Source organism: Littorina saxatilis, unplaced genomic scaffold, assembly GCF_037325665.1.
Source record: "Littorina saxatilis isolate snail1 unplaced genomic scaffold, US_GU_Lsax_2.0 scaffold_354, whole genome shotgun sequence".
Taxonomy (NCBI): Eukaryota; Metazoa; Mollusca; class Gastropoda; order Littorinimorpha; family Littorinidae; genus Littorina; species Littorina saxatilis.
Window position 1 is genome coordinate 101,241 of NW_027127057.1, and position 26,253 is coordinate 127,493.

The 26,253-nt window shown below is 40.5% G+C and overlaps 2 protein-coding genes and 1 long non-coding RNA gene across 3 annotated transcripts; all 3 read right to left on the reverse strand.

Moving 5' to 3' along the window:
* Positions 1–416: 416 nt before the first annotated feature.
* On the reverse strand, positions 417–5,311 carry LOC138955531 (uncharacterized). Its single transcript, XR_011452261.1, has 4 exons — positions 3,614–5,311; positions 3,208–3,282; positions 2,822–2,905; positions 417–2,384 (listed from the first exon to the last, which is right to left on the reverse strand). It is a non-coding gene; the product is annotated as an uncharacterized lncRNA (long non-coding RNA).
* A 2,593-nt stretch (positions 5,312–7,904) lies between these two features.
* On the reverse strand, positions 7,905–19,854 carry LOC138955528 (myomesin-2-like). The gene is made up of 6 exons (XM_070327115.1): positions 19,653–19,854; positions 17,160–17,465; positions 15,567–15,869; positions 14,283–14,588; positions 13,346–13,435; positions 7,905–9,806 (listed from the first exon to the last, which is right to left on the reverse strand). Exons 2-6 carry the CDS (start codon positions 17,329–17,331, stop codon positions 9,634–9,636), a joined length of 1,044 nt encoding a protein of 347 aa, XP_070183216.1. The 5' UTR covers positions 17,332–17,465; positions 19,653–19,854; the 3' UTR covers positions 7,905–9,633.
* LOC138955527 (myomesin-2-like) lies at positions 19,787–25,950 on the reverse strand. Its single transcript, XM_070327114.1, has 7 exons — positions 25,604–25,950; positions 23,114–23,419; positions 22,100–22,396; positions 21,443–21,745; positions 20,897–21,199; positions 20,328–20,630; positions 19,787–19,944 (listed from the first exon to the last, which is right to left on the reverse strand). Exons 1-7 carry the CDS (start codon positions 25,647–25,649, stop codon positions 19,787–19,789), a joined length of 1,716 nt encoding a protein of 571 aa, XP_070183215.1. The 5' UTR covers positions 25,650–25,950.
* Between the last annotated feature and the right edge of the window lie 303 nt (positions 25,951–26,253).

A 26,253-nucleotide genomic window follows, 5' to 3' on the forward strand; every position in this document is an offset into this window, starting at 1 on the left:
GTCAAATTGTGCGAATTGAGACTGAGTGAGATAGTGAATGTTGGTACATTACAGGGCCGGACTAAGCAAAGAGGAGGGGGGGGGGGGGGGGGGTTGCCAGTGGTGGTCCAGGGGGATGTTCCTCTGCCCCTTGTGGGGGTCAGGGGAAGGGTAGGTCATATTCTGAGATAGGAAAATGGTCGCTCCTTGCATGAAACGGCATAAAATAAACAATAATACATTTTTTTTAAATAAGTGAGGTACATGTTTAGGTTGGGGAGGGGGGGTTGCATAACCCCCCCCCCCCCCCCCGTAGCCCTAGTCCGGCCCTGCATTAATTGTCACTGTATGGTGTGTGTCACTGTGACCAAAGATACATATGCTCTATTTGAGTTCATACAACTTCCAATTCCATTCAAACGTTAACAAAGTGTTGCTTTCTTTCTTTCTTTCTTTATTTGGTGTTTAACGTTGTTTTCAACCATTCAAGGTTATAACAAAGTGTTGCTGGTATGCGACTGAACATGTTCTATTAGGAAAGCAAAGCAAATTCCGGTGTACATAGTGGTCAACATAAAAACAATCAGACGCATCGATGCAAGACATTTATCAAGTGGCTGACAATTGATTTTGAAATGAAAACTGTTTGCAAAATATATCGCTGTCAAAATTATATTTTGAACAAGTACATAAAGGAATTAGGTTTGTGCACGTTAAAGATCCCACGATTGACAAAAGGGTCTTTCCTGGCAAAATTGTATAGGCGTAGATAAAAATGTCCACCAAAATACCCGTGTGACCTGGAATAATAGGCCGTGAAAGGTGGATGCAGCGCCTAAAGGCAGTCGATCTACTGGCCGATGTGAATGCGTGATATATTGTGTAAAAAATTCCATCTCACACGGCATTAATAGGTAACATGCGCCTTGAGTCGCCTTGTGTGGTGAGATATGTGCGCAATATAAATCCTCGTAAATAAATAAATAAAATAAATAAATAAAATGAATATGTTTAAATTTTTCATGTTGCAGACTTAAATTTACATGGACTCATGAAAATACAGAACAGGCACTGAACAAGCCATGTGATACAATACTGAACCAAATAGGAAGAGAAGTACATTTTAACGACAGCAGATTTTAACACAAAAAATCGACACCTAAGACAACAATCAAGAAGTTCAAATTCAATGTACATGCACTTGATCAGATGGGATAGTTTGTACTGCATGAAGAAAGATCATACACAACACACTACAGAGATCCTTCCTGATTGTTCTCAACATTGTATGTTTTCAGCTTTTTCCTCAAACTCCTTTCTTTCCATGTGCATTTCATTTTGTCCAACATTGCATGTTTTCAGCTTTTTCCTCAGTCTTTTCTTTCCATGTACATTTCATTTTGTCCATCATTGTCTTCAGTTTGTGGTGGAGTCTTATTTAAAAAAAAAACAGAACATTTTGCAAAGTGTCTTCTTGAACAGCTTGTGAAAGATCAAATGAATACAAAGTGTCATAAAAACACACCGGAACAGCATCACTGTTCCTGCATGGTTCAATAAAGTCATCTGCTTTTGCCTGTGTGTTGATGCACAGGTTTCCCAGAAAATATGTTCCATGGACATCAAATCACCAAAGGGAAGTAAAGTAATCGCTCTTTATGCATACGACATGTGTAATAGATTAAGCGAGAGTTGTACGGAACCTTTTCTCCTGGCACGAGAGGATGAAAGTCGCTTGTATATTTCAATGCTTGTTATTCTCTCAGGTGCCAGGAGAAAAGGTTTTGTACAACTCTCGCTTACTCTATTACACGGTCATGTCGTATGAATAAAGAGCAATTACTTCCCTTTGGTTATTTGATATCATCAACGCTTTGCCTCATTCTGTTTAAGATTTCTGCTTTGTGTTGCATGGACAGACACATCTGCAATACATTGGGCTTGACAAAGGTCAGTTTGCCCTTGTTCAGCATGCTTGTCATGTCAGGGGTGTTTTCACTCTTTTCACTGTAGGATTCAGGTGCGCAAGTCAGGGCTTCCAAACACTGCAATTTCTCATCTCTGTACGCACTCTTTTGGAGACACCAAACTCTCTGTTTTAGCTTTTTGGCAACACATCCTCCAACATACTTTGCATTGTCCTCTTCATCCTCTTTGATTTCTAATGCACTTACTGGTTCCCTAGTTTTTCTTCATAGGCCTTTAAGACACCAACAGTATAAACATGTTCAAGGCAATCCAGGCTGAAACTGCAGGGGATACTGTCAACTCAGTAATGCCTGAATGCTGGGTTGAAAAAGCAGAGTAGTACCTGGCCCACGCCTTCTCCTTGGCAGCATTCCCAACCTTGCCTCAGGGAACTAGGCAGTCATGAAGAAGCAGAAGTTTCTCTTCCAGATCTGCACCTAAAACACAGAAAATAAAATATTATAAATAAAACAACACACAAATATAGCAGAAATCAACCCAAGAGTGAAACTGAAGATGTAGATGCATGCACACAATCAAAACCAACAACACACGACAACAACCCAAAACTACACTTTACATGAATGGATGTGAACATATTAAATTTTTTATTCCATTTGTCGTTATAGAACGTGTTGACAAACCACTTTCATGAATCCTTATCATGTCTTTCAACTATGACATGTGCTATCAATGATCCTAAAAAACACATGAAATATTGTAGTGGCAGGCATGTACCTAAAATATTTGTAAACAGTAGCCTCTCTGTGCAACGAAGCAGTATTTTTGCTCGAAAACTATGAATGAAAGTGATCTTTCAGGTACTGGGACTTTGCAAGCTGATTTTTTTATATCGCCTTACTCAAAAACTTACTTTTCAATTACTGAATTGGTCGACAAGCCCTCTGAGCTCCGGCGAAAGGCAGTTGTCATTCTTGGTAGATCATGCACAAGCGTTCTGCAATAAAGCATGCAATTTAGAAGTGACAATGAATTTAAAAACAACAGAAGACATCAAGCATATATCAAAACAGAATTATGCTGGAGGGGAAAGAAAACAAATATATTGCACTGATCTTTTTGATGTGTTGATCTGACTTCCGTTCCTGCACCATTTTTAACTTCCATGCATGATGTACATTCAAATCAATCAATGGTTCAGTTATAATATATCACTTATCGGTTATTTCTTGAATATCTGTTGTTCCAGTTCTAAATTTTCATAGTCTTTTACATAGATCTGTCAATATTTTTACTTACTTTTGGCAATTCTTGGAGTTTCTTTTGTGGTGATGCTGTCATCTTTTCAGCGATTGAGATGTCGGTACTTTCCCCCTGAAAAAACAACAACCATGGAATAGAAAGGGTATCTATAAATCTACAGCCGAATTTCTAACATTCAGAAATTGTTCTGTTGCAAATTTGTCGGTTCGCTGAGCTAAAATAGTGGCCGATGTGAACGAGAATTCTGCAGAAAAACGATCTGCTGATCAGCTTGAGTGCACAGCTTCGGATTTACCAGTGTGTCAGATGCTCTCGCGTTTCAAGTGTTAAAAACAAAAATAATGACGTGCCGTCCACAATCAATCTTTATTGTTGATTCACATGACTCATTTCAATCATCAGCAATGATCTTTTTGTATTGCTTTGTTTGCTTTTCACATACCTCAGCCACAAACTCCACCTCCCCTTCGAAATTCTCCTTCTTCTCCATGTGTTGAAAGACTGCACCGGAAGTAAAGTTACTGTCAAAACCTCTCGCAGCCGCAGACGGGAGTTCGAAACAGAGCCAGCGTTGGCGCGCGCGCAGAGTTGGCGATCCTGTCAAGGGATATCTATGCTTGGTCCAACGTGTGTGAATGTTTTGTGTGTGGACTGTATAGTTATCCGATTTGAACATTTTGCATTATGTATGCATTTTAATGTGCAAAAAATATTCTTGTAATTAATACTGTGGTATTTGTTGAAATGATTGTATACTTTCTTTTCCATAAACCCCAAAGGATATGGGTGGATAATTGATCTGTTATCATGCAAGAACTTTGACTTTTGCCTTCTTTTTGTAGGTTTTAGATTGTGTTTGATGATGATTATTACATAAATCCTTCAGTTCACATAATAGAACCAAATGTTCCATATTTGACTAACTGAACACGAACCCGAAAAATATTTGCTTCATACCTGAAATACAAATCTGACAACTGGCCAATATAAGGTAAGTATGTTTTTTTGTCAGGTTACTATGAACACTTTGAAAAGCAAATAGTTTTGGGATTCGTGTCCAGTTCGCAGCAGGTGTTATGTGGAAATTGTTCATAGATCTGTGTGTGGGGGAGGGGGAGGAGGAGGAAGATATAGAACCATTTGCTGCCCATTGTGATATCATACACTGAAATGAGTACAGACTGCATCCATGGTTTTTCGTGGTGTGTTTTATTCAACATAAGAAAAAAAGGTAAGTATACTGAGTACACTTGAATCGTTCAAACGGATCATGGACAATTCTGTGCTATACAGCAGTACCTCTCCTAACTCCAACAATAACAACAAACCATATGAGATTTCTTTCGTCAAAAAGTTTAATCTACTTGTGATCCATGACATTACAGTATGCTAAACAAAAAATTTAAAACAATTAAATAGAATATTTTTTTTAAATCCTTTTCACACACAAGAGCAATCTTTCCTTGTTGACTGTTGCAAGACTGACATAAGCTGCCAAAACAGAAAATTGTAACCCCATTAATCTTCAGAAACCCTTTCTGAAAGGGTGTTCACTCACAAATAAGGCCTCACTGTTGCAAATCAAATACAAACAAAACAAAATAATAAAATAAACAAAACAAAACAATAAAACATGGCATTTCAAAATCAAAAAAACTAATATTTTTTTCAGAAAAACTAAAACATAACATGATGAGATTCTCAAGCCAAAGCAACTACAATTTCAGTCGTGCATTTCAGTAAACATTACATTATCCCAAAGAGTGAAGAGTTGGTTGTTTTTTTTACTTTCTAGGTACAATACTGCCCTTTTGTAGTAATGATCACTGATAATTTCACAGAACACGTCAAGATAGATTGAAAATCAAAACGCACACACACGTCTATTTCAACATAAGAATTGGAGGCGTAAGTTGTAACCTCATTACTTTTCAGAACCCCATTCTGTTAGGGACCCTGTTAACTTTCTTGTTGACTGATGCAAGACTGACATAAGCTGACAAAACAGGAAGTACAAGTGGCTTGGCAAAATGTATCCTGTAATAAAAATGAATCTAACCTGAAAAAAACACCATTAAAGAGTGCTAGTGTCTTGTGAATAGTAGGAAACTACAAAAAAAAGGGAAAAAAAAGAAAGAAACAAACAAAAAGTTACATTAAAAATAGCTTCACAGAACATAATAATAATAATTGTCAGTAAGTACTGGTGTCACATGACTGATGTGAACCAGTTGATTGGCTAATGGCGATGCGCTAAAACTGTTAGCGCACTCTTGGAGTGCGCTAACTTTTCCACAGAGCGTATTCTTCCGCCCTTTGCCTAAGCGAGACTGTGCTCTCATCCTCAGAATTAATTAATGACATGTAGCTTATATTCTCCACAATACCAAAATACTATAAATTCCTGCTTCTCAATTAAAGCAGAAGTGGTTTTTTTCTGACAGATTGCATGTGCCTGTGCCACAGTTGCCACTATCTAAAAATAGAACCCGCTGTGTCTATTTTTCAGTTTCGACTTGCGAAGAATCTTCTCATAATTATGCCGTAGCTTATTATCCACATTACCAAATGATGAGTTAGTATACAATTCCCAGCAGCTAACAGAAAACACACGTGTTATTCCGAGAACGTACCACTGAACTAGATCAGCATTTGGAATATATATACGTAGCAGACTAGATTACACTGAAATACGACTGCATCAGTTCAGTAAATGAATGGTTTCCGAATTATTATTTCAAGGCAACAACAATCGGAATCGAAAACGTGTAGGGTTAAGAACGTTCTTACCATGTATAAAACTTATTACCAGCCTGCCTTATGCGTGCAGACGAGCAATTGTTGTTTTTGAAATGAGACTGCAGTGCAGTGCCGTGGTTCGCTTGCCCTAGCCGCCCTAGCAGACGACATAAACCTCGCAGCAAATTAACATGTTGGGCAAATGTGAACAAGCAAACGATGGGGACATACTACGTGTAGGGTTCACAGCATTCTTACGGTTCATATATAATAGTACCAGTCTCCCCGATGAGTGAAGATACAACAGAAGAAACATACCACATTTACTTTGAAAATCCGAGTCTCAGCTAACCGTGGCCTTGGCCGGAGTCAATTCAAGGGGCAACACTCTGCACAGTCAATCTGTCGAAGCTCGATGAAGGTTTCGAATCGCAAATAATTAAGAGTACAGTCCTTTCTCCGAGTTTAAATGAGGTCTCTGTGAAAGGTCATCAATTTTTAGCTTAACACTTCACTGGAATTTACCAACAGAAATTAAAACAACACGACACACTTGAGACAGCCTACACAAAAGTAGATCCAGTGACACAAACCTGACCACACAGTTACGCCTATCCAAATGCGCGTTGCAAAATGTGCGTTTTTAATCTTCTTTTTTCTCTGGCGGTACTGACAATATCGTTATTGAAACAATCCCAGTGCACTAAGGGATTTATAGAGCAAATCTCGAAAATAATTATTGAACTCAGCGCTATGCGCTTCGTTCAATAATGAATTTTCTCGATTTGCTCTATAAATCCCTTAGTGCACTGGGATGTCTCAATAACTTAAATAATAATAAATGAGCATTTATATAGCGCAACATCATAACTTTACAATTATGCTCTTTGCGCTTGACACATTTAAAATTCAAACACAGTTATACAAGCATTTACATCTACATTCATAGTCAGCAACGCTTGATTAAAAGCATACACCATCAAACATACATTACAACAGATTAAGTAATAAAAACATGAATAAAATAGGTAGTAAAAACAAGGAAATACCAGCTGAATACCCTTAATCAAACAGAACATGTTATTAATACTGAAAAACAGCCCTAAATGTGTATACACATTATCACATTATCACTAAAAACATAAGATTGATTGAAGTTTATTTAAAAAAAGAAACACCCATGCAAAAAAATGTCAGCATAGAAATTGGATGCATGACTGTAACATTCTTTTTCACAAACCCATTCTGGCCGAGTGTTCACTTGAATGCACACCCTTATTGTAGCAAATCAAACAAATACACCAAAAAAACCTTAAAATAAGATTTTTGCTGACCGCTGAACACTTTAGTTACATATTTTCAAACAGCAAAGAAACATTACATAAATATAGTTAATTTTAAACAGATTTTCCCCTCACAGTATTACGATAGGAGATTTTCCCGCCAAGACGTGTGACACAGTCCTTCAAAATAAAATAGTGAAAATGATATTTCAGCAAAATTCTAGCTAAAATATAACACAGCGAGATGTTCAAGCCAAGTCAACTGAAATGTAAGTTTTGCATTTCAACCGTACATATCCCAAAGGGTGAAGAGTTGTGTTTTCTTTTCTTACTTTCTATGTACAATACTGCCCTTAATAAGTATTACAAATAATTTCACAGAAAAAAAGCTGGATAAAATCAAAACTGCATACTAACGTCTATTTTAACATGAAAATAGGATGCAGAAATTGTAACCCCATTATTTTTCAGAAACCCATTCTGACAGGGTGTTCACTCAAATAAATCTAATTGTAGCAAATCAAATAATAAACAAAGCAAAATGATAACACAAACAAAACAAAAATCAAAGAAACTAATATTTCAGCAAAATTCTAGCTTACAAATAACATGCTGAGATTCTCAAGGCAAAGCAACTAAAATTTAAGTCATGCATTTTAGTGAACATTACAATCATACTCTCTCAGGTTTTTTTTAGTTTTTTTTTTTACATTAGAGACTTTAAGAAGGGCTACCACATTCATATGGTTGGCATTTTCGTGGTTGCAAAAGACACTCGGCGGGGGAACACCATGTGTCGCTAGTACAGCGGTTAAGAGGACAGAAGAATTTTGTTTCGCTGGTCGCACCGGTTCAGAAGTGTCGATCAGATAATACCAGCTGCCTCACTTCTGCTGAAACGCATCAGATACTCAGGCCACAACTCAACACATCATAAACTTTAACTGCTTCATGCATTTTTCTCCTCTAGGCGGCTTGACCAGCCAACTGAAAAGTTGAGTCGGCCTGATGTTTGGGTCGCCATCTTGAAATTTCTTTCGTCTGCTCAGTCACTCACTTACCCAATTCAAGCCTGCTTTACGGCTTTTTAAACTTGATTTTTAAAAACATTTCAATGATAAATCGCGCCTAAAGATGTCAGAGCATACATCGATTACACAAGGTAGGCATATTTTATGACTATTCGAATATAAAACGCGACCGAAGTCACTTTCGTCAGAATGACCAATTCTACGAATTTCGTTTCTCTTGGCGAAGCGAATTTCTGTTCGTAGAGATCGGAAGTCACGTGTACTCAAAAAGGTGTGACGTTTTACAACCGAAAATGCCAACGAAACGAATGTGGTAGTGCTTCTTAATCTCTCTATTATCCCAAAGAGTGAAGAGAAGTCTTTTTACTTTCTATGTACAAACCTGCCCTTTTGTAATAGTAATTACTTTTAATTTCTGAGAAATTAAAAATTAAAACATACACACACGCCTTGTTCAACACAAGAATTGGAGGCATAAATTGTAACCTCATTATTTTTCAGAAACCCATTCTATTAGGGTGTTCCCTGGAATACTGCCTCATTGTAGCAAATCAAATACAAAAATAAAAATAACCCACTTAAAATAAGATTTTTGCCGACAGCTTAACACTTTAGCCACACTGTGAAAAACCAATCAAAGAAATAGCATAAAAAGAGCTTTTCAACAGAATTTGCCCTAATAGATAAAGATTGAATTTTTTTTTCAAATTAAGACTCCTCATTAGAGGTGTGTCACAGTCTGTCAAAATCAAATCAAAGAAAACAATATTCCAGGAAAATGCTAGATTAAATATGGCATGATGAGATTTGCAAGCCAAATCAACTTTCTTTTTTGATGTACAATGTCGTGACTTTCATAATTATTATAACATAAGAATGTAAGATTTAATAAAACCTGCAGATGTGAAGTGTTGTTTTTGGTGTTTGTTTTTTCTCAACATGGGATTGTGTTTACAGCCAACAATTTTGACAAACCTACCAATCCATACTTTCAGTTTCCTTTATGCCATGTGGCAGAAATACCAGCTGCAAACCAAGATGATGTAAGCTGCCTCTACAAATACAGAGTAAGGCCTTTAATCTCAACTCAAAAGTTTTCCCTAGAGCTGACCCTTCACCAGTTAGCGCTCTCAAGAGATCAGTCTCTCATTTGCAACTTCTGACCATTATGGGTACCTACTTTGACCTTATTTGCTTGAGACGATTGTAGACACAGTATTTAATGTCCTTCCAGGATCTGTGCTTTAGAACACTACTTTCTGCCTGTTTGCATCTTTCTGCTTCAAGTTTTTGCGGGACTTTATTCATTGAAAAACATGCAGCCAAATGTTTCTCAACTGCAGCAATTTCCTCTTTTTTCCAAGGCATTTTCTTCTGATTTTTTGTTCCATCAGGCCTTCTCTTCTGAGTCAGTGTTTTACCCCCTTTAGCTGATGTACTGGTAGCTGGGGCGATGGTAAGGGAAACATCACCAACGGATGCACAAGCTCCAGCTGTATTTTCATTTGTCTGTCAGACACCAGCTTGGAGCCCCGTTCACCCTCCACGCCAGGCCCAACTTGATCCTCGTAATCATCGTCACCTGAAAAGAAATAAATCATATTTTTCAGATAACTTTTCTTTTCATCCTGATAACAATGTCACCATGGAACCCCTACAATTGACTACACTACATGGATTAAGGGCAGAGGTGGCACGGAATTTTGATCCAAAATGGTCCCATGATGTGATTTGGGTTTTTATCATTTTTAGGCAGTTTGAACACCCTAGAATAACTGCATGTTTATTTTGTCAATTTCATCCTCTTTTTTCAATAAAGTGATGATTTGCAAAGTGAGTGAATGCTAAAAATATGCAGACTTATAACAAAAATCGATTTTTTTCATGGCAGAGCAGCAGCAACATGTCGATGAGTTTGTCAAAGTTATTGCATGCAGCGTACTCAGCGGGAATTTCCGTTTGTTGACGATGTCACAGTCATGGAAATAAAGCCCGTTTGTGTCCCTCAACGGCCGCAACACAAGAGCTGGCGAAGGCTACTTTCACTTGCAAAATGTTCCATATTTGGAAAGTGACCTTTACCTTTGAAAATCTATTCGCTGATTGGTCATTTCCAATAACTTTCAGCCGGGAAGTAGTTCTGCGCATTCGCGCGCACCACATCCGCATAAACACGCGAACCTTATTTCGAATCGGTTCGACGTCTCAAACAGCGATATTTCTCCCAACTCGGCCTCTAAAAGATAAATTCGGCGGGTGTCTATCATGCAAGAGGCAGGGGAAGTTACAACTTGCGGCAGATCGAGCAACGAAGAAAAATAAGCTAGCGGTCGGTGTGAATGTCGAGTCCACGACGCCTGAATAACAGGTACTGAGGTAGGACGTCAGGCCTTGTTTATCTCACATAAACTCCACCTTGACTGTCCCAGTTACATCCTAAAGTACTGCTAATCGAACTTCGGACCCATCTCCCACTCATGTATCTCATTCTTGGTGAAACAATGATATTTTGACTTAGATATTTGCTTCGTTGCAAAATCCAACTTTTCTCATTCAAGGAATGCAACAACTAGGTGCATTTTCCGGTGAATCAAATGTTGGGCTAAATCTTTTGGATTTCATCCTGACTCTATTTCACCAATAAGAAATGTATATACTTTTCTCCCTCTAGATCATTGAATCCCTTGAAATTGTCAGGGAAACATTATGTCTAGAGTTTATTTTGGCAGAAGCCCGACTGACGTCCTGCCTAAAGGCAAAGTTCCATGAGTTTTGGAAAAAATAATGCTTACTTCGAAGCAATTTCCGATCAAAAATCGGCCACTTTTTGTGCAATGGAAACAAGAATTAGCAGAAACCGATATGTCTGCTCCTGCGATAAAACTGAGAACATCAAGAGTAGCAAGTAAAATTCCACACGCCTTTTTTCCAGCTGATCATAATCATTGTACTTGATGTTTCATTGAGTGTTATAGCAACAGTCTGATGTCCATATGTGCAACTTTGGACTGATAGGGGATTGTGAAGAGCACTTGGAGTATAAGAAAATGTCAGTGAAAAGTACCCGCATGCACACATACTCTTGGTTTGTCAATCTGTCTTCACTGTGCGCAGCAAAACACTTCACAAACTTTCAAATGCAATTTTCTCAGAATGTGATTTTCAAGGACGGTAACCACACGGCGATGATCTTCACATCCCATCTACTTGTGGTAGACTACTAATTTTTTTCCCCCAAGCATTTTTACCCATTAAAAGATCCACAGGCAAAAAAATTGCACAAAAGAGTCTTTTTATGTGTTTTTGCTTGATAATACATACAAATATTGCAACCAGTAGAAATTTTTCGTGTCACCTCTCCCCTTAAGACATGAAAGCTAGCAATCATTACCCGCTATTACGAGCTAGTCGTGTGACAGAGAGTTTTCTTGCACACGAGACTGTAGATGTTTCACGACGGCTTTCGCCGGAGTGAAACAGCAGCAGTCGAGTGTGCAAGAACACTCTCTGTCACACGACTAGCTCGTAATGGCGATTATGTCTCACAGCTTCAACAGAGGAGAGAACAAAAACGTTTTGCGTACTCACGCTTGATAAACCTAAACACAGGAGCAGCCATTGTGGAGAGATCTACTTTTTGACGAAAGTGAACGAACAACTATGAATGACGTCTCGGTATATGTGAATGACGTCACAGTCATCGTCAGTCTGTATCTTTTGAAGCATTCCATTCTTCATGACGTCATTCTGTGTCTGCATCCGCGAAATGTTTGTTCTTTCCGGGGTCTTTGTCATCTATGTTCAGAACTCTGTCCTTCTAGTTTCAGACTAACAGGCCTCCTGAGCTAGCCACTTTCCAAGGGAAGCTAAACTCGCGTATGGAAACAGTACTGTAGTCTGGGATGCCGTTTTCAGTATTCTGAGCGTTGAAGAATTTGTAAAGAGAAGACACGACAACAGCAGGAGAAATAAAAGTCGTGTGTGCATTTTGGGGCTTTTGGAGGGACGATTTCGAGTTTGAATCCGTTCTTGCACATGCTCCAAAGCGTGTAACATACAATCTTGCACACGTTTGCTTTAGTAGTGGCAAAGAAGGAAAGCGTGTGACATAGTAGAATCAGACATCAGAATGAAATTGAACGTAGTTCGCCGCTAGTGCAAAAGGCAGTGAATTAGTGACGAGCCTGTTTGGCGCGGTAGCGATTGCGCTGTGCTTCATAGCACGCTTTACTGTACCTCTTTTCGTTTTAACTTTCTGAGCGTGTTTTTAATCCAAACATATCATATCTATATGTTTTTGGAATCAGGAACCGACAAGGAATAAGATGAAATAGTTTTTAAATCGATTTCGGAAATTTAATTTTGATCATAATTTTTATATTTTTAATTTTCAGAGCTTGTTTTTAATCCAAATATACCCAAACTCACTCATTAGTTTTTAAGCCACCCAGCTGAAATGCAATACCAAACCCCAGCCTTCGTCGAAGATTGCTTTGCCAAAATTTCAATCAATTTAATTGAAAAATGAGGGTGTGACAGTGCCGCCTCAACTTTTACAAAAAGCCGGATATGACGTCATCAAAGGTATTTATCGAAAAAACGGAAAAAAACGTCCGGGGATATCATACCCAGGAACTCTCATGTCAAATTTCATAAAGATCGGCCCAGTAGTTTAGTCTGAATCGCTCTACACACACACACACACAGGCAGACAGACACACATACACCACGACCCTCGTCTCGATTCCCCCCTCTATGTTAAAACATTTAGTCAAAACTTGACTAAATGTAAAAAGGTAAAATTGGTACTTCTTTATGGAAATTACAAGATAGGATGACTTACTAGGCAAAGTCTTTACTTTAAATTCCAAACAATTTGCAGACAGACAAGATTACAATTGAATTTAGGCACCCCACGCACAGGTAGTACTGCTCTTGTAGAAGGTCAAGGTTATTGCTTCAGACCAGCTCTTCATGCAGTGTTTACCTGGCTAACACAAGGTAATGGTTGCACTAAAAAAAGTGATTTGTTATGGAAAATGAACGACAATTGAACTTATGTTTTACCATGCTAATGTCTTACGTTTCTCAGTATATTTCAAAATTTGTTCTTTTACTCACTTTCATCCTCACTGTCTGGTTCTGAACAGCTGGGTAAGTAATCAGACTCTGAACCGCCAGGTGAGTAATCTGCATCAGACGAAGCATCATCTGAAACAGACATGAAAAGCATTTTTGCACTCACGCAAATAGCACAATCATAGCACGATGAGATGTACAAAATAAACCCTAATTTTATCCCCTAACCCTGGACAATGCCAGCCTCATTCTTGCAGATACAGAGAGAGAGAGAGAGAGAGAGAGAGAGAGAGAGAGAGAGAGAGAGAGCCAGACAGACAAACAGAGAGACAGAGAGAGAGAGATAGTACAGTAAAGCAAACACTACATTATTATTAAAAAAAAGAAAAAATTCAATGAAAAGTCATATTTGTACAGTAATAGCTCGTCTGCGTTGGCTTCTTCACACAAAAGTATGTGTTTTCCTCCCAGAAAAGAAAAACACCCAGAAGTACAATTCAAATTAGAATTTTAGAGCCCAGTTTCAGAACATTTGACACAGTTTTAGGTTATTACCAACTGTTGCACTGAAAAAGAATCAGATTGACATCACCTGGTTTCCTCAACAACAAAGTGTGGTTACCTTTAAGGTGGGATAAGGAACAATAACATACGCAAACCTCTATTCACATTGTCCGCATGGGAGTGACCACAAGTATTCTGCCCTGCTAAGAAGAAGAAGAAGAGTGGCGTGAAAGTGAAACTAGGTGCCATTACTTTGTCCAAGACAGAGTGGGAAATTTGGAATTGAAAGAATAAATGTGGAAAGTGATGACAGCGTGGAAAGTGATGACACCATGAAAGTTCAACGAAAATTCAAACCGACAACAGCTTCTACTCTACGTCAGTGTCACAATTTACATCCAAAAATCAACATCTACCAAGGAACTCCTAACAGGGACAAGAAATTTCAACATATATAAGTCCTACAACCCCTCACCTGGAGCTCTCCTGCATGTGACAGGAGCGTCAGACTCCAGCGGTGGGCTGAGACCCTCGTCGTTTTCAGCAAAGATTTTGAAGACGTAGTGGCCTCCTTCCATCAGCTTGTCAATTGTGCAGGAGGTCGTTCCCGGACGCATAGAGTCGGCCTTCACCCACGTCTGGTGCTTGGCCTCGCGACGCTCGATCACGTAGCGCTTAATGGACAGGCCTCCGTCCTTCTCCGGAGCCTTCCATTGGATGGTGACAGACTGGCTGTACACTTCGGTCACTTCCAGGGGTCCCACTGGGGCTGTTGGCACCTCTGCACACAGGAATAGAGCTTGGTGTTAAGCCTGTCCTTAACTGTGCGAAGACGACTATGCGAAGCTGGCTGCACAAAGCTTTAGCACTGAGTTTTGGGTAAAAAAAAAAGTCTTTGCGCAGTTGACTTTGGGCTACTGCCTTTTCAGTGGAACTCCCTTTTAAGACTTAAAACGTCCACCCTTTTGGGACCCTGTTTCCTCACATTTTCTGTTCCCTTCTTCTTCTTCTTCTTCTTCAACATTTGACGATGAGGGATTGTGTTCCCAACCTCTGAAAGTTTACCCTCATTTATTTTGTACTTTCTCCTTTTTAAGACCTGCTTTTCTCAGACTTGCTGAGGTCTAAAAAGGGGGGTTCCCCTCTGGTGTTTTTGACATTAGAGTCAGCTACAGACATTTGACAAACATAAAACAAGAAGCTGCTATAACTATGTAACCAATCATCTGGATATGCAACAATTCAAAAGCAATGTGGCTGAATGTTAATACTTGGCCAAAAGAATCAAGGAACCATGGGGACCGGCACGGTTGGCCTAGTGGTAAGGCGTCCGCCCCGTGATCGGGAGGTCGTGGGTTTGAACCCCGGCCGGGTCATACTTAAGACTTTAAAATTGGCAATCTAGTGGCTGCTCCGCCTGGCGTCTGGCATTATGGGGTTAGTGCTAGGACTGGTTGGTCCGGTGTCAAAATAATGTGACTGGGTGAGACATGAAGCCAAATATATGTCAAAGCAGCACCGCCCTGATATGGCCCTTCGTGGTCGGCTGGGCGTTAAGCAAACAAACAAACAAACAAACCATGGGATGAGTGCATTGATGTGCAACAGTCAGCTGCTCGCGGTCCTCCAATATTACAAATTGATTCATTGACCCTTACTTATTCTTCACACAAAAAGACAAATATGAATAAAGCCAAATATAAACATACACATACAGAGCAACAAACAAGTAGACAAACAAACGAAACAGACAGCTTACTGTATGGACTCTTTGGCACAACTGGTTCATCCAGCTCTGTGGGTTCGGACAAGCCGGCCACATTTTCGGCCATGATGCGGATGTTGTAAGATGTTCCCTCCTGCAAGTAGATAACCTCTGCAGTGGTCATCTCTCCGCGCGCACGGTCCACATGAGCCCAGGACGTCTTCCAGGTCTCTCGTTTCTCGACGATGTAGTTGGTGATGGCTGAGCCACCATCATTCTTGCTGTGTTTCCAGGTGACGACCACGGAGTCACGACGAATCTCGGACACTTCAAGGTCTTGAGGGGGTGATGCGGGTTCTGGGGAAACAGCAAAATGAATTGGGTGTGAAATGGCATCCAGAAACACCTGATCAAGAGAGGGATATATAGCTTTGACATGCTACACACACACTTAGCCACTTTTATTTCTCTCTCTCAGATACTTCATCATTAAAAGCATGGAAGCTGAAATAAATGGTTCAACAATTTGTTAACAGTCTTCATGTACCTTAGTTGTGTTTTTCTAAATAATAATAAAACAAGAAGGGCAAAGCCCATACGACTCACATGCTTGACCTTGACATAGCAATGACATCATACACAAAGAACTGCTTTACACATTTTTCCTACCAAAATACATGTGACCGAAGGTCAAGGTCATGCAACACAAAGCTGTTAATTCAAGACATAGGAAGTACAATGGTGCTTATTGGCTCTTTCTACCATGAGATATGGTCACTTTTAGTGGTTCACTACCTTATTTTGGTCACATTTCATAAGGGTCAAAGTGACCTTGACCTTGATCATATGTGACCAAATGTGTCTCATGATGAAAGCATAACATGTGCCCCACATCATTTTTAAGTTTGAAACAGTTATCTTCCATAGTTCAGGGTCAAGGTCACTTCAAAATATGTATACAATACAACTTTGAAGAGCTCCTGTGACCTTGACCTTGAAGCAAGGTAAACCAAACTGGTATCAAAAGATGGGGCTTACTTTTCCCTATATATCATATATAGGTGAGGTATTCAATCTCAAAAACTTCAGAAAAAATGGGGAAAATGTGAAAAATAGCTGTTTTTTAGGCCGGACGGATGGACGGACGTCCGGCTCGGGTGAGTACATAGACTCACTTTTGCTTCGCATGTGAGTCAAAAATGTGAAAAATAGCTGTTTTTTAGGCAACATTTATGGCCTCTGCGACCTTGACCTTGAAGCAAGGTCAAGATGCTATGTATGTTTTTTGGGGCCTTGTCATCATACACCATCTTGCCAAATTTGGTACTGATAGACTGAATAGTGTCCAAGAAATATCCAACGTTAAAGTTTTCAGGACGTCCGGACGGACGGACGACTCGGGTGAGTACATAGACTCACTTTTGCTTCGCATGTGAGTCAAAAAAGATATATTTACTTTTAGTAATACTAAATGCAATTTTTTAGACAGTTGTACAAACTGACTGGTGGACACTTGTGGCTTTTAATAAGCTTCAGGATGAAAGTGTTCAGCTAACTAAACAAATGTAGTCTCTTAACTTTCTCTTGAAACAAATAAGCAACTCAAAAGCATTAAGTACAATAACCGTACACCAACCGCAACCTTACCAAATGGACTCTTGATAGTGACAGGGGATGGCATCTCCAGGAACTCACTGGTTCCCTGTTTGTTGACGGCTGCCACACGGAAATAGAACTCATCTCCAGTGACAAGTCCCTTCAGTGTCCTCGTCGTCTGGTCGTCTGTGGTCTTGTCAGCGTGACTCCATGTCATGCGCATGGCCTCACGCTTCTCAATGATGTAGCCAGTGATGGGCGAGCCTCCGTCATCTTGAGGTGGCTTCCAGTCCAGCTGGACAGAGTCGCGGGTGATGGCCTTTGCTTCCAAAGGTCCCACTGGTTTTCCCGGTGGTCCTAGGAAAACAACATGAAAATTTCATTAAGATGAATTACAAACAACAAAAGATAACTTTGAAGCTCTAAAGGGAAGCATTATATGAGACATCATGTATGGCATAAAAAGACTTACCACAGAAACACAAACACAGAAAAGAGAATAATACATACAAATACAAAGTACAACACAAAGTACCGTATTTGATGAACTACAAGCCGCGACTTTTTTTCAAAAATAATCGCATTGCGGCTTATAAAAAGATGCGGCTAAAACGTTACCTAAACTTGAATAGCATTCACCTAATGGAAGTCGCCGCGGATTTTCATTTCGCTCGATTAGCGATTACCGGTACTTTATTAGCTCTCTACTCAAGACTCGGCGCTTTTCTCTTTCTTTCGCGAATCTTCGTTTGTCAACAAGTCGTCGTGACAAGATAGCGTACAGAGAAACATCGGATGTATCAGGATCTCGCGCGTGCGAGATTTCGTTTTTTTGTGTCTCGCGATAGTTGGAGGAGCGAGAGCCGCCATGTTGTGTTTTCGTCTGCTCGAAATGTGCGCAAAAGTCGTAAATCATCCCAAAAAAGCTTATTCCGGGCGGGACTACATGTGTGTGTTGGTTACAAATTGTGTGTGTGATATTTTTCTTCAAACTTTATCACTTTTCTTCTTTGTTTCACTTGTTTATTCTCGGAGCCGATTTTGCCAAATACCGTACTTTCGTTGCCTGGTTGTTTTGATTGATTGACACGATCTGATTATATTTTTTTCGACGGCGGCTAATATAGTGACGCGGCCTATACGTGGCTCGTCCCAATTTTTTTTTTTAAAGTCGGGGGTGCGGCTTATAAAACGGTGCGTCTTGTAATCCGTCAAATACGGTACAGTAAAACCTGTCAAATAAGGACACCCTTGGGACCAGACAAAAGTGTCCTTATTCTGCAGGTGTCCTTATTAGACAGGTGCAAGTAAACGCGACAAAGTCAAGTTGAGAGAGAGAGAGAGAGTACTGCACATGTACATGTACATTTATAAGAAAAACAGAAGCTGTTTAGATTAAACAGAGAAACATTTAATATTGACTGTTGTAAAACAAGTTTAAAAGCTTTTTATCATATCAACTGTATAAATTTAAATTGTTAAAAAGTTACTGGATCTCATTCATACAACACATTCACATTCACTTCATTCTGCACTCATCAGCTTTTGAAAGAATTTGTCCAGCGTTGTCTGAGTGGACCATTGATGGCAATGTGATTCGCACGTTTGGTTGAAAACCACTCGAACACGGCGTCATTTAGCTCTTCGTATTCGGTTGTCTTCTTCGAAACCCATTTCTGGTCAGCACGTCCGTCTCCCGATTCCCACAACTTCATTATTTTTTCCCGATCGACACTGATTTTCGAAATCTGCGTTCTCCCACACCCAAGCTCTTAAGCAATCGTTCGGCATGATTTCCCACTTTCCAGTTGTTTGACAACATTTATCCTTTGTTCTAAAGTCAGCGCATTTCTTCCTTTTCTTGAATTTGAATTTCTTGTTGCCATCTTGTTAAACACGAATCACTCTTTCGAAGAGAAGATACATTCACTCATACACTTTCACTTCCGTTCCGCCGAACACGTTCCACGCGTTGGATTGGCTGCCTTGGAACTCTAGCAGCCAATCAAATGCGTCGACTTAAAACACTCACCAAGAATAGACTCTATCAGTATTCCAAGCTCTCGTAATCTCTCGCAAACTTCAGAGCATAGCAAAGCATGCGGTACAACGATCTCGTGCGAGCTGCACAAGCCAAGGTTCGAAGTTCTCGCGATGTTCAAAGCATAACAAATAGCGTGTCTCGCGAGAGCTGCTCAGATACCGACTAATATCAACTGATCGATTTATCGTCTTCTTCGTCGATCGAACTTCCCAGCTTGCTGTGGATGTCCGTATTTAGCAGGTATATGACTTATTATGGACCCAAAATACGTGTCCGCGTCCGTAATGCCGAGGTGGCCGTAACGTACAGGTGTTTTACAGTGTAAAGCAGTCCGTGCCGAGACTGACTGTCCGTATTCTGCGAGTGTCCGCTAAGTCCAGTGACCGTATTTGACAGTTTTCACTGTACAGAGTTTCGCAAGCTGACAAACATTTTGCTTTTAAACTAAATAGACTTTTTCAACTTGAGATTGACATAAAAAAAAGGACACAGTGACTTACCAACAGGCCTCTTTGGTGTAACAGCATCCGACTCAAGCGGTTTGCTGGTTCCCACTTTGTTGATGGCGAAGATTCTGAAGTAGTGCTTCTTGTCTGTGGCCAGGTTCTTTGCCTTGGTCTTGGTCAAGTCACCATCAACAATGGTCACCTCTGTCCAGGTTCTGCGACACCTCAATGCGGTAGTTAAGCACAGGGGCACCGCCATCATCTCGAGGCGCACGCCAGTCAAGGACAACACTTGTTGCATCCAAGTGACTGAAGTAGACGGGTCCCGTAGGAGGTTCAGGAACAACTGGAAGATATGTTTGATAGATGGTCAATAAAATGAGTACATCATACTGGCATAATAACCATATCATTCAACAAAGATGTTGATTCCACTAACATTTGTATCAAAATGATTAAATATTGGAACAGCTCTACTGAAAAAAGACAACTGCTGACTTATCTTTTTTTGCTGTAAATGACATTATTGCTGTGGTGTTGTGATTGTAAACTTGTGCAGCCCAATTGAAACAGAGTAAATATTGTTGTGTTCTAATCGTAAACTTGTGTATCAATTCTTGAAATACCATGCTTATTGTATTGTCTTTGCTCCCTACATTGGACTCCATCAATCAGGACAACCATTGCAAAAATTCCACAGTTCAAAACCAAATCAAATGACATTCTCACCAGTTTCCCTTGTTGGTTTGACCAGCTCCTTCATCTCAGTTTCTGGCCCAACTCCCTCCTCATTCTCGGCAGAGACACGGAAGTAGTACTCCTGTCCAGTCACCAAGCCATCCACATCTAAAGTCGTCACTGTGCCCTTGGTGGTTCCGGCCTTAACCCATGAACCCCAGTGCTTGTCGCGACGCTCGACGATGTAGGACTTGATCGGCAGTCCTCCGTCGCTGGTAGGTGGCTTCCATTTCAGCGACACTGCTGTTTCTGTGACGTCTGTTGCTGTCAGTGATTCTGGGGCTGATGGTTTCTCTGCAGAGACAAGGAGAGATTCATTAGTTTATAGCTATGGAATTACATATTGTGTGGGCCAAAAGCAAGTTTAGAGACTTGAAAAATGATAAAATTCTGTTGTTCCAGCTATGTCTTCAACCACAGCCATTTAAAATATGTCACGAAGTCTTGGTTTTGAGCCTATTATGTAAACCTTCATGTCTTTCTTTTCCTTAAATAAACACACACAAAAACAAGAAAAGCTTGGAGTTATTAAAAGTTATCAGAATAAAAAGCATACTCACTGTAAGGACTCATTGGTGTGATGGCATGTTCCGATTCCAGAGGCTTGGACTCTCCAGCAACGTTCTCGGCCTTGACCCCGACAAGGTCCTGTCCTTCCTGCAGAAGGAGCAGGTCGCAGGTAAGACGGTCGCCAGGGACACGCTCCACCAACGTCCAGCTTGTCTTCCACGTCTCGCGCTTCTCCACAGAGTAGTGAGTGACTGGAGATCCACCGTCCTTCTCTGGTGCCTTCCAGGTGACCTTGAAGCTGGTCTTGGTCACGTCTGATATCACCAGAGGGCCTGTAGGCGGTGATGGTGGGACTGTTGAGAGAAAAGTGGGGTGGTTTAGTAAGTGTGTCACTGGTTGCCTTATCTTTTTTCAACTGACAGGTTGGGTCATGCAAAAAATATACCTGTGGAGTCAAGTAATGATTGCACATCAGAAAGCAAAATGATATTTTAAGTTTGATGTGAGAACTAGCTGTAACAACGCTAAACTGATTCAACAATGCTTGCTGACTAATCCTCAATCTACAACGTCACTGAAATTGCAATTCAACTCACAGATAGGCTTTTCCATTTTCACTGGTTTGGCTGTCTTCTGCTTTTCGCCAATGCCCACATCATTCTCTGCGGACACAGCAAAGAAGTAGTCCTTCTCTCGCTCCAGATCAGCGACAGTGCACCGAGTTCTGAAGCTCTCGACTGTGGTGACCTTCTCCCATTTGTCTGTGCCCTTCAGAGACTTCTCTATGATGTAGCGACGGACCCTGGATCCGCCATCGTTCTCTGGTGGGGTCCACTCCAAGGTCAGGCCGTCCTTGGTGATGTTCTTGATCAGCAATGACGCTGGTGCATCAGGAACACCTAAAGTTTAACAAACATTAGTCAATTTTGTATCAATATGTTTAAGACACATACGTTCAGACAAGAGACAGTAGACCAATGTTGAAAGAAAATATTACATTGGAACCTTTCTAGTAAGACCCTCCATTATATGAGACTCCCTCTACTACAAGACCTGAATTGCTCACATGTTTTCTTCACAGTGTCACTAAATTCACCTCCATTATAGGACTCTCTCTCTATTAAGACCCACATTTCTCAAACTCTACTGACATATCACAATCCCTTCAGCTATTGCTCCATATTTGCAAACACTCGCAGTCCAGTTATTTCAAAGGTTTTCTTCTTATGAAAAGAGACTTTTCAAACACTTACTGAGGATCTTCTCTAGGTAGATGGGTTCTCTGGACTGCAGAGGCAGGCTCTGTCCCTCAGCGTTGACTGCGATGATCTGCAGCATGTACTGGCTGTCCGCAACAAGGCCGGTCAAGGTCACTTTGGTTTCTGTCGTCTCCTGGACGGTGGTGAAGGTGGAACGAGGGATGATGCGGGTCTGAACGATGTAGTTGGTGATGGGCGTGCCACCGTCGCTGTCCGGAGCGGTCCAAGACACATCTGCTGATTTATCTGTGACGTTGGACACGCGCAGGCCTGTTGGTGCTGATGGCACATCTGTCAAGAGAAAATTGTGTGATAAGAGTTTGAATGCTGAAGTACTGTTGGTTAAAGACCTGGGGAGCATTGAATGACAATGGGATAGTGAAAAGTTCAGTTTCACGAATGATCGCATTTTAATGATGAGGCTAGACGATCATTACAATATGTGGAAATTAAAGCATGCATGACTCTGGCAACAAAACTTCAAGGATTTTTATTTCTCTGCTGCACTTTCTCTGTTCAACTTGAAAAGAAAAATAGTATATCAAGATTATTGTTTAAGCTGCCTAAATCTAGTTTGTTTGTTTGCTTAACGCCCAGCCGACCACGAAGGGCCATATCAGGGCGGTGCTGCTTTGACATTTAACGTGCGCCTCACACAAGACAGAAGTCGCAGCACAGGCTTCATGTCTCACCCAGTCACATTATTCTGACACCGGACCAACCAGTCCTAGCACTAACCCCATAATGCCAGACGCCAGGCGGAGCAGCCACTAGATTGCCAATTTTAAAGTCTTAGGTATGACCCGGCCGGGGTTCGAACCCCGACCTCCCGATCACGGGGCGGACGCCTTACCACTAGGCCAACCGTGCCGGTTCTAAATCTAGTTAAACTTCCCTTGTTCCTATCAATACATTTTCATGCCAGGATTTAATGCTCTTCATTGAACAATACTGACATTTCTGCTTTGAGACCGAGTTAAAGTAAATCATTCCTTTACCCCAACTCACCATAAGGACTCTTGATCCTAACAGGCTTGTCCATCTCCAGAGGTGGACTGGGCCCAGCCTTGTTCTCTGCCATCACACGGAAGAAGTAGTCTGACCCAGTGGTCAAGTTCTGGATGGTGTTACTGGTCATGTCGGGACTGATCTTGTCCACACGGCTCCAGGTGGAGCGAGGGAACTCGCGCTTCTCCAGCACGTAAGCTGAAAGCGGCAAGCCTCCGTCATCCTCTGGAGCGCGCCACTCGATGGTGGCTGACGTTTTGGTGGTGCTCAGGACCTTGATGGGTCCTTGTGGTCTGGATGGTGGCTCTGGAAAAACCACAAAGGAGTGTTACTGCACTTTGGCAAGAACAGTGTGCATAAAATCAACATAACTCTGCAGAACATTTGTTTCCATTACAAAATAATTATGAGCAAATGTACAGGTTGTCAAATGCTTGTGAAAGATAAAACAGTTAAGATGCACATATACAAGTTCAGTTAATGCTTGCAATTCCTGAATATCAGAGACCAGTGCAAACTAAACAAAACATCAATTCTCATAAACATGTTCGCTTTCCGTCAATGTTCTCACCGACGCCATCTTTGCTTAGCAGGCTAAAGCCGACAGCTGAATCGGCCCGTTCATGAATTTTCGGAATGAAGACACTCGGTGAAAGGGAAACTTAGTCCCAAATGGAAAGTTCATATTCGGGTCGAAGGTCCACTTCCTTCGATACGGAGGTTATGTTGTCATTATTTTATCGGAGATTTGATCTGGAAAATCGACTTTAGGGTTGTAGGTAGGACTTTACAGATCGAATCCAATGGAACCACAACAACTACTCTACCCCCCCCCCCCCCCCCATTTTTTCTCAACGGATTTAGACGATTCAGAAAAATGGTCCTGGGAACGAACTTTTGGGCGGAATTCCGCCAATTGGCGGAAGAATCTCATCCCTGATTTCAGCTTTGTGGCTTAAAAATTAATTAATGACTTTGGTCAAAATCTGAAAATTGTTATCAATTTTTTTTTTTATTTACATAAAACGATCCAAATTTACGTTCATCTTACTCTTCATCATTTCCTGATTTCAAAAACATATAAATATGTTATATTCGGATTAAAAACAAGCTCTGAAAATTAAAAATATAAAAATTATGATTAAAAATAAATTTCCGAAATCGATTTAAAAACAATTTCATCTTATTCCTTGTCGGTTCCTGATTCCAAAAACATAGATATGATATCTTTGGATTAAAAACACGCTCAGAAAGTTAAAACGAAGAGAGATACAGAAAAGCGTGCTATGCAGCACAGCGAAACCACTACCGCGCTAAACAGGCTCGTCAGTTTCACTGCGTTTTGCACGGCGGACTACGGTCATTGTGAAAAAATGCAGTGCGTCAAGTAATTTGAAGCCTCCCTAAAATGGGGTGTTCAAGCTAGACCTTTTCAAAGGGCAATTTCATAATAACACGATTTTAGAGGTTATCAATTTTTGCACAGAAAGAAAATCAAAATGATGTGAAAGTGAAACTTGGCACCATTACTTTGTCCAAAACAAAGCACCAATAATACAGTGAGTGTGGTTTGTGTGCATTATTCCATTCCAGTTTCCACAGCTTCACATTACTATTGCAATTTGATGCAAGCAAAGAAAAAGAAAGCTCTCAATACTAAAACCATGAATCCTTTGTTCAGCTCTAGTACGGTACTTCCATAGTTGTTTGTTTCAGCTACCCCCTCCCTCTTCCCCATTGTTCAAACTTACAAAGATATTTTTTTTAATGAAATTCAAGTGCCAGAACTATGGGAGAGATCCCCCTCCCCCTCAATCTCCAGTAGAATCTTTGACCTCATGAAAAGGATTTACCAAAGAAGATTCTGACAGACGAGTGATCGCATTTGGGTACATCTGTGACTTTCTGTGCGTGTTCAACACATTTTAAAAACCATCCGAAGGCAAATCTTGTTTAAAACAACAACAACAACAACAACAACAACAACAACAACAACAACAACAACAACAACAACAACAACAACAACAACAACAACAACACGTTTTTGAGCGGATTGTTGAGATTCGGTGCTTGATGACGATAAAATAATTTTTCTTTGAAACTAGCATTTAATCTGAACTGAAAGGGCGAGTGGTATTCAAACTCTTAGTCCGGTGGAAATCTGGTTCAAAGTCAATAAAAACGTCAATGGAATATTGTTTCTAACACTTACTTATTGAAGGGTTAAATGTTCTTAACAATATTTTCTGTTTGAAAAACAAAAACAACAAACATGCTGAAAACGCATGAAAAGTCACAGCGCCATTTGCATTTGCCGTCTAGATAGACTACATTGACTCATTGAGCGATCAGTCGCATCAGTGTGAACAGTTGCTTTTGCAATAACAGAAAGGTACATTTGAACCAAATATATGCTAATGAACTATTAAAATACCAAAAAGACAAGGCGAATCATAAAATATATAGGTGAGGAAATGATAAAATCCTTACTCAGTTTTTCCACACTGCTTTGAAGAGTCCATATTTTCGGCGGCATCAGGAAGTGACGTCATGCAGAGCGAGTCTAGAGAGTGACTTCCCCATAACCAGGAAAAAACCGATTCGAAACACACTTCGGTGTGTGAAATCCGTAAACACAGCTAACCGGAAAAAATGTCAAAATGAGACATCCTGTTCAAATCAATTTTTTTGATGATAAAATAAGATTTCCTGCATTGTACATGCTTTGAAAAAAATGGGTTCCTAAAATGAGACCCCATTTTTTTTCAGAGCCCCATTTCAAGAGGATGTTAACTGCTCTGTGACCTCACTTTGACACGATTACAAGCACACACACACACACACACACATATACACACATAGGCCGTAGTGGTTCAAACTTGCAAGTCCATACAGTCTAGCACCTACCATAGGAAAACCAGAACAGCGATGGTGACCATTAATCCAGCACCGAGGATGCCAGAGACAGCAGCAAGATGAGATTGGTCAGAACCTTCGGCCTTCAGGCTGGAATCGATCCCTTGAGGAAGTGATAAGACTTGTTTTGAATAGGCAATTTTTGTCAATTCCGCCGTCGGGTTTGTACATGTGCAGGTAACATGCCAAGCCATGTCAGTGGATACACACAAATAAGAGTCTAA

Coding starts and splice junctions, on each gene's coding strand:
- LOC138955527 (XM_070327114.1), bottom strand. CDS start 25,649: ATGCCGCCGAAAATATGGACTCTTCAAAGCAGTGTGGAAAAACTGA. Junction 23,420..25,603: donor AAGCAGTGTGGAAAAACTGA/GTAAGGATTTTA, acceptor TGGTTTTTCCAG/AGCCACCATCCAGACCACAA. Junction 22,397..23,113: donor TAGGATCAAGAGTCCTTATG/GTGAGTTGGGGT, acceptor TTCTCTTGACAG/ATGTGCCATCAGCACCAACA.
- LOC138955528 (XM_070327115.1), bottom strand. CDS start 17,331: ATGCGCATGACATGGAGTCACGCTGACAAGACCACAGACGACCAGACG. Junction 15,870..17,159: donor CACTATCAAGAGTCCATTTG/GTAAGGTTGCGG, acceptor CTGTTTCCCCAG/AACCCGCATCACCCCCTCAA. Junction 13,436..14,282: donor CACATGCAGGAGAGCTCCAG/GTGAGGGGTTGT, acceptor TGTCTGTTTCAG/ATGATGCTTCGTCTGATGCA.